This window comes from Amblyomma americanum, chromosome 5 (genome assembly GCF_052857255.1).
Source record: "Amblyomma americanum isolate KBUSLIRL-KWMA chromosome 5, ASM5285725v1, whole genome shotgun sequence".
In the NCBI taxonomy this organism is placed as follows: domain Eukaryota; kingdom Metazoa; phylum Arthropoda; class Arachnida; order Ixodida; family Ixodidae; genus Amblyomma; species Amblyomma americanum.
The window spans coordinates 199,313,388-199,325,986 of record NC_135501.1 but is presented as its reverse complement, the minus strand read 5'-3'; the positions used below and the strand labels follow the sequence as shown (position 1 = coordinate 199,325,986).

At 42.7% G+C, this 12,599-nt stretch overlaps 1 protein-coding gene across 1 annotated transcript in view; it reads left to right on the top strand.

The window, feature by feature from the left end:
• The first annotated feature begins 15 nt into the window (after positions 1-15).
• LOC144133370 (N-acetylated-alpha-linked acidic dipeptidase 2-like) overlaps positions 16-12,599 on the top strand; it is a 23,810-nt gene continuing 11,226 nt past the window's right edge. The window contains exons 1-9 of the mRNA XM_077666447.1: positions 16-498; positions 2,489-2,577; positions 4,453-4,746; positions 5,532-5,691; positions 5,874-6,002; positions 6,896-7,018; positions 8,451-8,622; positions 10,233-10,320; positions 11,778-11,846. Of these exons, the coding sequence (XP_077522573.1) occupies positions 2,501-2,577; positions 4,453-4,746; positions 5,532-5,691; positions 5,874-6,002; positions 6,896-7,018; positions 8,451-8,622; positions 10,233-10,320; positions 11,778-11,846 (1,112 nt within the window). The 5' untranslated portion in view covers positions 16-498; positions 2,489-2,500. The remainder of the gene's footprint in view (positions 499-2,488; positions 2,578-4,452; positions 4,747-5,531; positions 5,692-5,873; positions 6,003-6,895; positions 7,019-8,450; positions 8,623-10,232; positions 10,321-11,777; positions 11,847-12,599) is intronic.

The window sequence follows — 12,599 nt, the reverse complement described above, 5'->3', positions numbered from 1 at the left end:
TTTCTATGCTCAGCATAGCCGGCGTAGCATAGTTTCGCGTTCGCTTTGTGTGGAAATCGCATTAAGCAAACTGAGGCATGACTGGCATGAGCATGGTCGAGAGCATACAAGCCATACATTCAAGGGTATGCGTCTTATGGCAGAAAGGTCATAAGCACCTGAAGTCTCATCGCACCTTGTCGTTTCGCTCCCTCATGGCGGCAAATATGAACTTCCGCGTGGTCAATTGTAGTATATATTGTAGCCCAGCTTGCCATGGTCGCTTCGTTGCTTTTCATTTGAGTTTTGTTTTTCATCTGCATAATTTACTACAATTTGTTGCTCTCGCTTCGACCTTATTGATTATAGCCAAAACGTCGCTGTCGCATGCGGTTGATGCTGAGCGAATATGCTGAGATGGGCAAACGAAAGAAGAGGAAACTACCGCGCCCAAGCATTCGCCATCGGCCTTGCTTTCCGTGCAAGAGTACGGCAACGTGAAGTGCTCTCCGAGTTCTCGTACGTATCCTTTTCTATACGCTTGCAGTTTCTGTTATATATAGTGAAAAAGGGCTGGAAATGAACCGAACCTCCTTAACTGTTTCTGGTGGCCTTTCAAACAGTTCCCGAATTCGCATACTGGATGAATGGAATGTCGCTCTTCTGTTCTGCGACTTATATTCATAGCCAGATATATCTGGGAATTCAAATTCGGTGTTTTTGAAGCATTCAAATACAAGGTCTTGTCCGCGAGTACGTCGATGACGTATACTGAATGAACGACACCCGCCGCGGTGGTTAGGGCGCCCGGCTACTGAGCCGGTGTACCCGGGTTCGAACCCGGCCGCGATGGTGGTCTTTCAGTAGAGGCCAAACGCAAAAGGCGGCCGTGTGTTGTGCGGTATGCCAGTGCGCGTTATAAGTCCCCAAGTGGTTGAAATTATTCGAGCCCTCCAGTATACGGCACCCCTTTCTCTTCTTTCACTACCTACTTCATCCCATTCCATCACGGCGCGGTTGGTTGAAGTGTCTACCGAGGAGTGCCTGCAGAGTCATACTGCGCCTTTCATGCTCAAAAACCAATTCTGAATGGACAATATCGCAATTTTGAGACCAATATATACTACATTTGAAGTGTGCAGATTCGAATTTGAAGTGTAACACTGCTGCAAAAGTGAGCATTATAATCCTGAAAAATAAAAATAACTTACTATTTCGCGGTTGAAAAGTCATCCTTCAATGTCGTGCAGCTAGAGGCAGACTACCGGTAGAGTTATATATATATATATATATATATATATGAGGTGTTGCAACCTCTGTGCTTATGCCTACTGTTATGCCTGTGTTGGTTTTGCACTTCACAAAGCTGGACACTGCAAGAGAAATTTGTGGACGTCTAGTGCTCATTCCAGATAGGTGCCTTCGGTCGACTGGGGATGTTAAACTTCTTCTAACGTTCATTTTCATGTAAGCCAATGAATACACAGAATGCGCATTTACTAACTAGTATGTACATATATTCCACTGTTTTATTAAATGTAAAGGTATAAGCTAGATGGTTGTACCAGGCAGTAGTATTGTATATGATACTGTTTATTCAAGCAGTATTTAATTTAATGTTTAATGTTCATAAAATGAGTAATTCTATACTTGTGTATGTGTGTTATTATTTAATATATGTCATTTTTGAGTTGGACGTTTAAACACAGTGTAGCGATGTGTGAAATCTTGTACTGGCAGCTAGATGTTTATGTACATTGTGAAATATGCTTGTGAGCTGTCCTGACACATAAAAGTATATTATTGCTGCAGTTTAGTGGTCCCATAAAAAAAAACAACAACACAATTGGAACCATGGTTGTTTCCAACTGGTTCCAATGGTACTTGAGAGCTAGTGTAAAATTGGTTCCATTTGGAATGCATGGTGTTCCAATTAGATGGTCCAAATGGAAGCCCAGTTGGACCAATTGGGTTTCCATCTGGCTCCATTTGGAATGCTGTTCCGATTGGATAATCTAAATGGACCCCCAATTGGACAGTATAAATAAACTGCCAGTTTGACAAAGCAGTGGTCTAATCGGTAGGTCACGTTCCAGTTGGATGCACGATCAAAATACTGTAATTTATTTCCTGATTGAAAAGTATACAGTTTGACAATTAAGTCACTGAAACCTATATAGTTGTTAGCAAGGTAGGCACAGGCTCATGCCTGTCTTATGCTTCACAAGTTTGGTATAGTGGACGTTCATAAATTTAAACCCTTAATTCAAACTGATGCTTTGTCTCTATCAACATCAGGCGTATTGAAAAGGCTTGCCCTAATTCAAACTCCACATAATTAAAACAAGTATTTGGCCCTTTCCGAGTTGAAATTTGCAGGAGTCAACTGTACGTGGTATTGTTCGTGGTTTGGGTTGCACCAAAGAGTAGAACCAAATGGCAAAGTGCTCTGACTGCCGGCAATTGCAGTGAAAGATTTAAGTGGTACGTCTCTGTCTGTGTCATGCAGCTAACTCCAGTCATGAGCGACTCTCCCACTGCCTCCACGACAGATATAGTTTCAGGAGCTCCTACTGAACCGGAGCCCCCCAAAAAACAGTAAGCCTTTTTCATTTAAGCATGTCATTTCATATAGTCAACAACAGCCTGGTTATGTGTGCTCCATAGATCTCTTTTGGCCTCAAGGTGACCTCGTCATGCATCAGCCACGGCCACCCTATTTTCCTACCACTCCCCCACCTGCTTCCCCGTCTACTTTTCCTTGTGCTTGAAATCCAGTCTGTTATCCTTTATTTTACCTTTTCATTTTAACGCAATAGCGTCAAAGGCCCCGTCCTCCAGAAAATCCGGTGTCGGCGTTGTCGGCATTGTGAACGAAAAATCACCAACATGACTCTGGCAGGTGGTGCCCAGAGAGCAACATAGAAGGCAGGCGGGCCACCTAAATCACGTGACCTTGCGCCGTCCTCACAACCTGCCCACTGGATAGTGAGCAAACTTCCAACCATGAAGTTTAGAAGAGCGAGTTGGCGGGCTAGTTGGTTCTTTTGCATGGTGAGGGAACAGCGCAAGAGACGAAACACAGGAACGAAACACTGAATGACTTTGAAATCTGTCATTCCTGTGTCTCGTCTCTTGAAACATGAAAAATTTCAATGTGTGTAAGTGTTTCGATTTTTGTGTCTCGTCTCTTGCGCTGCTCCCTCACCATGCCAGCCGTGGCAGGTGGCAGTTAAATTAATGATTGGCCGCTCAGGAAGAGCAACCTGCGCCACACATGGCCCATCGTTGGGAGCGCCTGCCATCACAGGGCAGTAGTGCATTGCTTAACCACTGCACCACTGCGCCTGGTATGAGGACTCCCAGGGATGTATGAAGGTAAAGTAGAGAATGTCCTTCTGCGTATGTGGGAATGAATCCATCATGCTATCACGTCAAACTATTAATGCAGAGCTTAAGTGTCCCTTCCAATTTTTTGGCCTTCACTTCCAATTTTTTGGCCTTCACAAACTATTCCAATGAGTACTGCATGTAAAGAATATGTAATAAGAATGTGTGAAGAGAATTAGGACATTACAAAGATTTAATAATCCCCTTTGGTCACATGGTGCCCATCCATATGGTAGTGTCATTCAACCCAGGTATGATGAAGTGTCTTTGTATTAATAAACATCAGTGCATGTGATTATGTAGCCCTGGATTTTATGCATTGTTTCTGGCAAATTATGAGTTTCCTTGATGTGCCTGTAATGAAACTCATCATATTCTAGAGACAATAGATAAAATCTAGGGCCATATTGTCACATGCGCTGACTCCTATTAATATGAATATGCTTCAATATGGGTTGAACAAGACAACTCAATATGCTACATTGTTTCCATGAATTTGCATGGACAATTCAAACTGCTCAGGTTGCTGCAATTTTTTTTTTTTAAGATTTCAGGCATGCACGGTGACACCAGAGAAGATATATCAAGTGCTTCAAATCTATGATTTTGTGAACAGTAACAGGCCATATATAATTGCCCGAAACCTGCTAAAGCATTTTACAACCGTGCATATCAGTTTTCAGCATTGTCACTGAGACAGTACAGTCTTTTGACTTTTTCCTCTACTTGCCAAGAAATGCACATGCAAATTTAAGCCCCTTCAAGTACCGTTAAATCCACTGCCATTGCAGTTACAGGGTGCAGTAACTTTTTGGGAGCATGTTGAATACATCTGTATGCAGAAAGCCATGTTGAAGAAATTAAGAAAATGCATATTACAAACATTTAAAATGAGCTTTTATTCAGGTCCATTTCAGTACTCTAGTTAAAGAAAGCAAATAAATTAAAGACATAGGTAATAAAGTTATGGTACCATATACTGAGCTATACGCGACATATACTAGCTGAACAGTTTTAATTTTCTTAACTGTTCTATTACTTTAAGATGACCATGTGTAATGAAGAGTGGCCTGTTTTTCCCAGGGCCTTCAACATCTGGCCAGTGGCAGCAATCGTAGGTGTGTTGGCTCTGGTGGGGATCGGCGCCATGCTGCTATTTTCCTCCCGTCGTCCCCAAATGGCATTGCGATCAAGCGTCTTGCACAGTGCCAGCACTGGAGGAAAAAAAGTACCGGGCGGTGTCGTTTTGCCACGCACCACACCGCTGTCCGCGAGGACCGCGTTAACGCGCGGCACTCCTTCGCGACTCAGCAAGAAGCCTGTGACGCCAAGTGCCAAGGTAGAGCCCAGCAGGGACTACATGCGCCGTACGCTCAGGTGCGTCGTAACTATTTGGCATTTACAGCCGCAGAGCTTTCTGTATGCTTCTTGCAACGTCAACGATGCCAGTCACCATTAAAGCAACAGCCTTTGTTGGTTATTCCACTGAGTTTAAGAATAAGAATGTGCTGCAGTGCGAACTCTGTGCTCTGGTTTGGTTCGCATGAATCTATTCACCATGCATTTCTATCTTTAATTACAGTGCTAGTTGTTGCCATGAGTCATTTAACTAGTACCTTTAAGCGTGTACAGAGAATTTTAAAGCAAACCTAGCACTTAACTAATTCTTTGTTGAGCATGTTCATTGAGACATGAAAGCATGTCTGTTGTTCGGAGTACAAGTATGGAAAGCTTGCATCCTGTGCGATCTAGTGCCATTGTTGCAGGCTTCCTACCTGTGCACTCACTGTCAAAAGTTTCTGGAACGTGACTTTTGCAAAGGAATTTAATTTCTTTGTGTCGTGGCACATCGCTTGAGATTAAATGGTGCACTCATTTCGCAGACTAAATTTTTTCGCTCATATGTGTTCCATAAACTTTTGACTACGGGTATAGCTTTTTGTTTATGCAACAGCTGTGTGAATGCTTACATGTGTATGATTAAAGAGATCTCTCCTATCTGCATGTATTCTTGCACCGTGCACAAAGCACAGCTTAAGAATAGAAACAACTGGCAGGCTGACTAAAAATTATCAGCACGTCATCCAACTGAGCATCAAAGATGTTTATTTCAAACGTCATTCAGACGTGACCTATTGCTTTGCCTTATCATAATTTTTCAGGTTTCTCGCAAAAAGGCCCCACCTGTCTGGGACAAAATATAGTGAGACAAATATTGTTGACTTTATCGCTGATGAGTTTCGGAAACATGGACTGGACACCGTTGAGAAGGTTCCCTACCGGATCCTACATCAGTACCCCGACGAGAAGAACCCCAATAAGGTATTAATATATATCGGGATGTGTTTCTTGATGCTGTTGGCAGTGAGCAGGGATTTTTATAAATTTAATATATTTATTTACGTTTTATTTGTCGAGAGCTGTGCTAACTACTCACTGGATTATTTAATGAACAGTTAAGCAGCATAATCGCTGTACTTCGGTATCACTGTACTTTTACCCAGGTGCAACTTGTGGATGCAAAAGGAAAGGTGCTTCAAGAGGCTAAATTGCAAGAGGATCCTGTGCCAGGCGATGATACCAACAGTATGGTGCCCGGCTACTTATCATATGCACGTCCCGGAACAGTCGAGGTTGGTGCTAAATTTCATGCTCAGTACAACAGCGTATACATAACATTCATCTGAGCACTTTTGTTAAGGAACTTTTTGATAAAACCCAGACTCTGTAAAAAAAGGGCAAACCTAACAGAAAATGAACTACAGCCAAACACCAGTGGTCAGGCTGGTGGGTGTAACATGTGACACACTGAATTTTGTACAAGCTGTCATGTATCATCACTGCTGCCCTCTTTACATTTTAAGTATCACAGTAAAGGCGAGGCTTCATTAGTCAGTATGTGCTGGGTGATTCTAGCCTAACATCACACATGCATTTCTGAGCTGCCCCAATCTACGGCAGGTTAACTCAACACTCAAACAGCCTAATGTGATGTAAAATGCGAATCATCCAAGAATGATGATGTCGTACACGATGTTGTGCATGAAAATGAGGGCAGTGGACTAGAAGATGAGACAAGCATTACGAAAACAAGGACGTGTCTAGTCATCTAGTCTGTTGGCCTCCAGCGCCCACGGCAATCTGAAACAGTAATAACCATCAGGCAGCATGGGACAAATGGTGTGAAACCATTACAATCTGCACTGAAGGCGCTTTGTATTGGACTTCAGACCACTGCATCACACAGATGTTTCCCATGCAACCAGCCATAGTGAATGACAACAAAGCAGGAGGCCCAATCACATGCAATCGTGAAACAGCTGTCCTTCATCGATGATCGCCAGAAACACACCAGATGCAGACAGAGTGCCGAAAGACATCATACCTGCACACTTGCCAACTCTTGTCAAAACACAGGGCTGTAGTTGTAATGCCATGCAAACTTTTGTAATGTAAACATTGGGATGTGCTTATAGAGCTCTGTTTATGGCGAATGGGAACCCTAACAGCCTATCGCAATGTGCAGGCCGAAGTAGTCTATGTTGGCTCAGGTACCTACGCGGATGTGGACCTATTGGAGGCTCACAAGATATACATCAAAGGCCGAATCTGCCTGGCACGGTATGGTGGAGGTCATCGTGGTGGCAAGGTAAGCACTGTCAGAAACATTCCTCACTGCTTGTATACAGCCATGAACCTATAGCTGACTCTTTTTTTTCTGATCAGTTATATCAATTAATTGAAGATGATAACACGGGCATAAAAATTATGGACAGAAAATACAGTAATGAGAAATATTTTTCTTACGCTACTGTCAGAAAATGCATCTGCGGAAAATTTTACATGGTCGTGTATATTACCTAGGCAAAATTTTTAATGTTTCCACAATCCCTTTAATGATCTCCCGAGAGAGAATATGATGTCACAGTTAGTAATTTGGCTTTACTGAAAAACGCACTGATCTTCATGTCATTGCAAATGTTGCGACTGGTGTTGCAAGGTGTGGTCATCTTTATGGTAATGTAAGCCGAACTGCAGGATTCAATCCCGGCCGCAGTGTCTGCATTTCAGTGGAAGCAAAATGCAAACACGCTTGTGTGTTGTGCAATGTCAGTGCACATTAAAGAACCCAAAGTGGTCAAAATTGATCCAGAGCTGTCCACTTTAGCAGCTCTCATTACCCGCGTTCAGCTTCGGGATGTAAAGCATACAAATATTTGCCATATTCCTTGCAAAGTCACTCAGGAGATGAACTGCAAAGCATAATCAATGAGGTAGGCAGGCAAAGCTGAACGGTGGGTCTAAAAATTACCACTCAGAAAACCAAACTAATGTTCAACAGTCTCTCAAGGGAACAGCAGTTCACAATTAGTAGCGAGGTGCTGGAAGCGGTAAGGGAATACGTCTACTTAGGGCAGGTAGTGACCGCTGATCTGGATCACGATACTGAAATAACTAGAATAAGAATGGGGTGGAGCGCATATGACAGGTTGTCTCAGATCATGAATGGCAGTTTACCAATATCCCTCAAGAGAAAAGTATACAATAGCTGTATCTTACCGGCACTCACCTACAGGGCAGAAATGTGGAGGCTAACGAAAAGGGGTTCAGCTTAAGTTAAGGACAACACAGCTAGCCATGGAAAGAAAAATGATAGGTGTAACCTTAGGAGGCCAGAAGCGGGCAGTGTGAGTGAGGGAACAAAAGCGTGTTAATGACATCCTAGTCGAAATCAAGAGGAAGGAATGGGCTAAGGCAGGGCATGTAATGCGAAGGCAAGATAACCGCTGGTCCTTAAGGTTAACGGAGTGGATTCCAAGAGAAGGCAAGCATAGCAGGGGCAGCAGAAAGTTAGGCGGCAGATGAGATTTGCACGCATACGGTGGCCACAGCTGGTGAAGTACAGGGTTAATTGGAGAGCCATGCGAGAGGCCTTTGCCTTGCAGTAGGCGTAGTCAGGCTGATGATGATGATGATTTGCCATTTATAAGGGTGCAATTTAACTGGCGCAGTTATCAGTAGAGAAGTCATTTTTCTCCTGATAGAGCTGTAATTTGTCTCATCATGGCTGGATGCGACAGATAGCCGTGTGCCAGGAACGTGGTGGTGTTGGAACCGTTCTCTTCCTCGAGCCCACACTGAAAGGAACGAAGAATTTCTACCCAAACTCGTCCATTGTGGATGGCACAGCTTTACAGCGAGGAGCCCTGTTCACGTTTGCTGACCCTGAGACTCCAGGCTACCCGTCAGTTGGTGAGCTGAAGTGTCGTTACCCTCTCACGTTGCACAAGGTACTACTTCACACCTGTTAGCAGCAAAGCTAGGCTATTCATATGCATGGCAGGAAATGAGGTGCAGGTATTCTTTGGAAAGACTTAATTTTGTTTGTGAACATAATCTTATGCACCCACTATTTACCACATTATGCTTGGCAAGTTTTTTTTGTTTTTTTTAATTGTAAGAGAAGTATGTAAAAAAAACTTTGAAGTGTGGCTCCTCACTTTTCACACAACTTTTTTGCCTTAAAGCGAGGAGAACAGGGCCCTTGGTAGCAAGCCTAGCTGGGAAATATAGTCACTGTGACTAACAGGCTGTAAATCTGTTGCCTCATTCTTGCAATTCTGACATTGTGACCGTTATTTCAAGAAAGCCTCTTTTTGATTTCTGTGGCAGCAACTGATATGCTTGCTTCATACATCTGTTGCTGGTGACAAGTAATGCACATTTCCTTATCGAGGTAAGGCCTTGAGTTCAAGGGAGACCATGAGCTATGATGTTGCTGCATGAACTGTTCAATGTATTTTTAAGCTTACCGGTAAAACTTATGAATGCAGGTACATTTTAGTTGCTTCATTTTCCCGTATTTTCATTAAATTTTTTTAAAATTTTTTTCATTCTTTTTTCAGTTAGCTGACTAATACTGCATGTCAAGGAATTAGCATATGGGAGAAAGCCTAAAAATACAAAGCTGTGTGATGTCTACACATTCGTGGGATGAAAATATCATTCTTTTACTGGGAAAGCGGAGGCACAAAGAGCATATATCTAGTCACCTTTCACCACTTAGATAGCATCACAGTTGTTTTTTTTTTTTTCGCAGCTCTGGTATGTGTCTTCTACTGCCGTAGCCAGGAAGAAATTTGCTGTGGCTTAACTACTGCTGAATCTGGTTAGAGAGCGAAAGCTGTGGTGTATCGGGCAAGTAGATGTGGCTTGGCGTGTGTAACGTTGAGTGTGTTCTGCACACTGGACAAGCAGCACGCCCACCCTGCCACCCTGGCAGGTGGGAGTTAAATTAATGGTTGATCGCGAGAGGTTGGTCACCCAATGAATGCTGCAGCCTATTGTTGCAGTGCCACGTGTCTGCCAAAACACTGTCATCGCTAATGCATGCAGCCCACATCTCTCTCTCACCACCGTCACGTCAGGTCAGTCAAGTACCCCAAAGTGTGTTTGAAGCATCCACTGACCTAGGGAGCCAGTTATGCGCCCTTCCTTTCCTCAAAATCATGAGAGTCTAGAATGTCGTCAACACCAAAGCCAATGAACACAATGAACACCGAAAGCCTATATATAGAAACAGATGGGGCCGGCGGCAGCTGTGTGACATTATAGCTGTCACACGTCGTCTCTCCTCGCTTTAAGGTTAAACTCGCGGACACGGCGAAGAAGCTAAAGAGGGGTATAGTAAAGCTTTCACGTTAAACATCATGTGCTTGTCCAGGGGCTAGTTATAGACACCTTATTTCTTCCTACTGCATTTTGTTTTTGCGGCCCATTCATTTGTCCTTTTTGTTAAGTTTGGTCTTTGAGCTCTGCGTGCATCGCGTTACATTCTTGTGAAATTGCTTTCTCACTTGCAGATGGAGTTTATCGTGTGGCTAACAGCAGCGAACTTCCTCGAATCCCGGCTCTCACTGTGACCTACAATTTTGCCAAGATGTTACTTGAGTGAGTATATATAGCAATTGGGTGTGCGTAATTAGCCCTTTAAAGGGGGCTTCCTTTCGTGAGAAGCTGTCAGATATCTTTCTCCTTTGCTGTTAACCAGAGTAGGATTAACCCTTAGAAAAAAAAGAAAAGTGCTTGTTCTATAGCTCATTTTCATTCATTGTCACTGCCTTCTTATTTAGCACGCAAGAATGTGCGGTGCAGCATGTTGCGGCTTAAAAGTGGAGTGAATGGACTGTGTCATATGCGTGAGGCCATCAGCAGATGGCTGCCTGTATGTTTTCAAGGTTTAACTTGTGATGCAGTATATTGTGAAAGTACTCTTGAGTACTTTCAAAATATTCCCAGAGCTGATAGTGTTTACACTTTGCTGCCAGGTGCTGCAAAGAGTGAAGGACCCAGTTCTTAATCCTGCATTTGGAGTGCTGGGAGCGCTATCTACCACCACACTATACTTGGCAACGGTTTCCTAGTCTTACACGTTAGATAGCCCAGGAACTTTTGAAAATTAGCACTGCAAGAACTAGGAGTTTCTTTGGAATGGTTTATTAGCCATCTTGTAAAAAATTACAGATGGGGGTACTGTAGAATAAAAGCTGTCCTTGGACAGCTTGAAGTACATGTACTGCCCGAATTTATATACATGCAATACAAAAGTGATTGTAGTGCATTTTTAAATATGTTTACTAATACAGACCCACACTATGGTTTAAGAAAAGTCAACTTCCTAAAACCTCGTATAAGAATCGGTTATGGTGAGCAGTTAATTCACTGAGAAATGCTGAACCTTTTGAACTGTTACCCTCGCATATTTGATCTTCTTGAACAATCATCATCCTTGTCATCCTTCCGGAAGAAAACTAAACTATACTTTGTGGAACATATGTGATTATTTGTGCCCTAATCCTGCTGTGTTCTCGTATTCTCTGGTCTTATAACTGTTCATTTGATGTACATAAAGGGTTGTATTTTTTTTCCGCGTTTGTATGTGCACTTTATCAGCTACTAGTGACCGAGAGTTTTGCTTTGCTCCATGTCCGCCAAGTTGTGTTGCACCGACGGCCCTGCCGGGTGACTTGTACATCACCTTTAGCCTCGGTCCCATGGCAAATTTGTATTTGCAATAAATTTCAATAAATAAATAAATAAATAAATAAATAAATAAATAAATAAATAAATAAATAAATAAATAAATAAATAAATAAATAAATAAATCCCATGTTTCAGCAGAAGTGCAAAGCATCGCATATGAATACTTATATACATGCAAGAGGTAATGCAAAAAGAAGCCCTGCAATGAGCCCTGTTTCTTAGAAAAAGATATCACAGCTGCTATAGCTATAAACATTCAGACAAGGAATAGGTATTTCTTCAGAGCCAGTGCCTGATTCCACCATATCAGACTTGTAAACATGAAACGCCACATTGTCTTCATGCTGTCATAATTTGCACTGCAGGCAGTTGGACGGCAAAGTGATGAACTTGTCCGGTGGTGCTCGACGTGCAGGCCCCTTCAAGGGTGGCAGGTGAGCTAGCTGAAGCAATATTGCTTCGTTTGTCTGTCTCTTTACTGTGAGGAGCCAGTGTTTTCTGAGTGCCTAGCAATTTGCTAATTTTTGTATGAATCCAAATAGAAATTCAGTTCAAAAGTGCACCTCCATTCAGAGTTTGTGTATATCAAAAGTCGATGAATGTAATTTGCTTTGCAGAGTTAAGAGCTGTAGCAATGAAAATGCTGTGAAGTTTAAGTTATTTTGCATACTGCTAACTACCCTACTATTACTGCCATTATTTCTGCCCAGTGCAGACTGGTCCAGGTCTCTACTGCTACGCACACATGGTGTTGATATCCACTAATACTGGTACTGGTTCTTGTGCAGTGGTATTGGTATGCTAACGCATTTTGCGAAAGGTTGCAGCCCATGTGGCCCTTGATCTAGAGTGCTAAATGACACCTGTTTTCAGCCAAACTTGGCGCTGTGTGCATTATCATTATGAATATATCATAATATAGCATTATGCTATACCGCATTTACTAGCGGAATTTATGCATTTTTTCTTCATATTAAGGCCCCCAAAAGGGGGGTGTGCAAATTATGCGGATTTTGTGAACACGTAATAAAAACTCTACGGAGTTCATAACGTGCAATATATACTTTGTATTGCTGCCTACACATCGATCCCCGCACCTCTCACTGGCAAAAAAAAGAAAAAATTGACTCCAAATATAAGAACCGTACCCTCTCCCGCCCTGCCCCGTGATTATGTAGTTGCCCGCA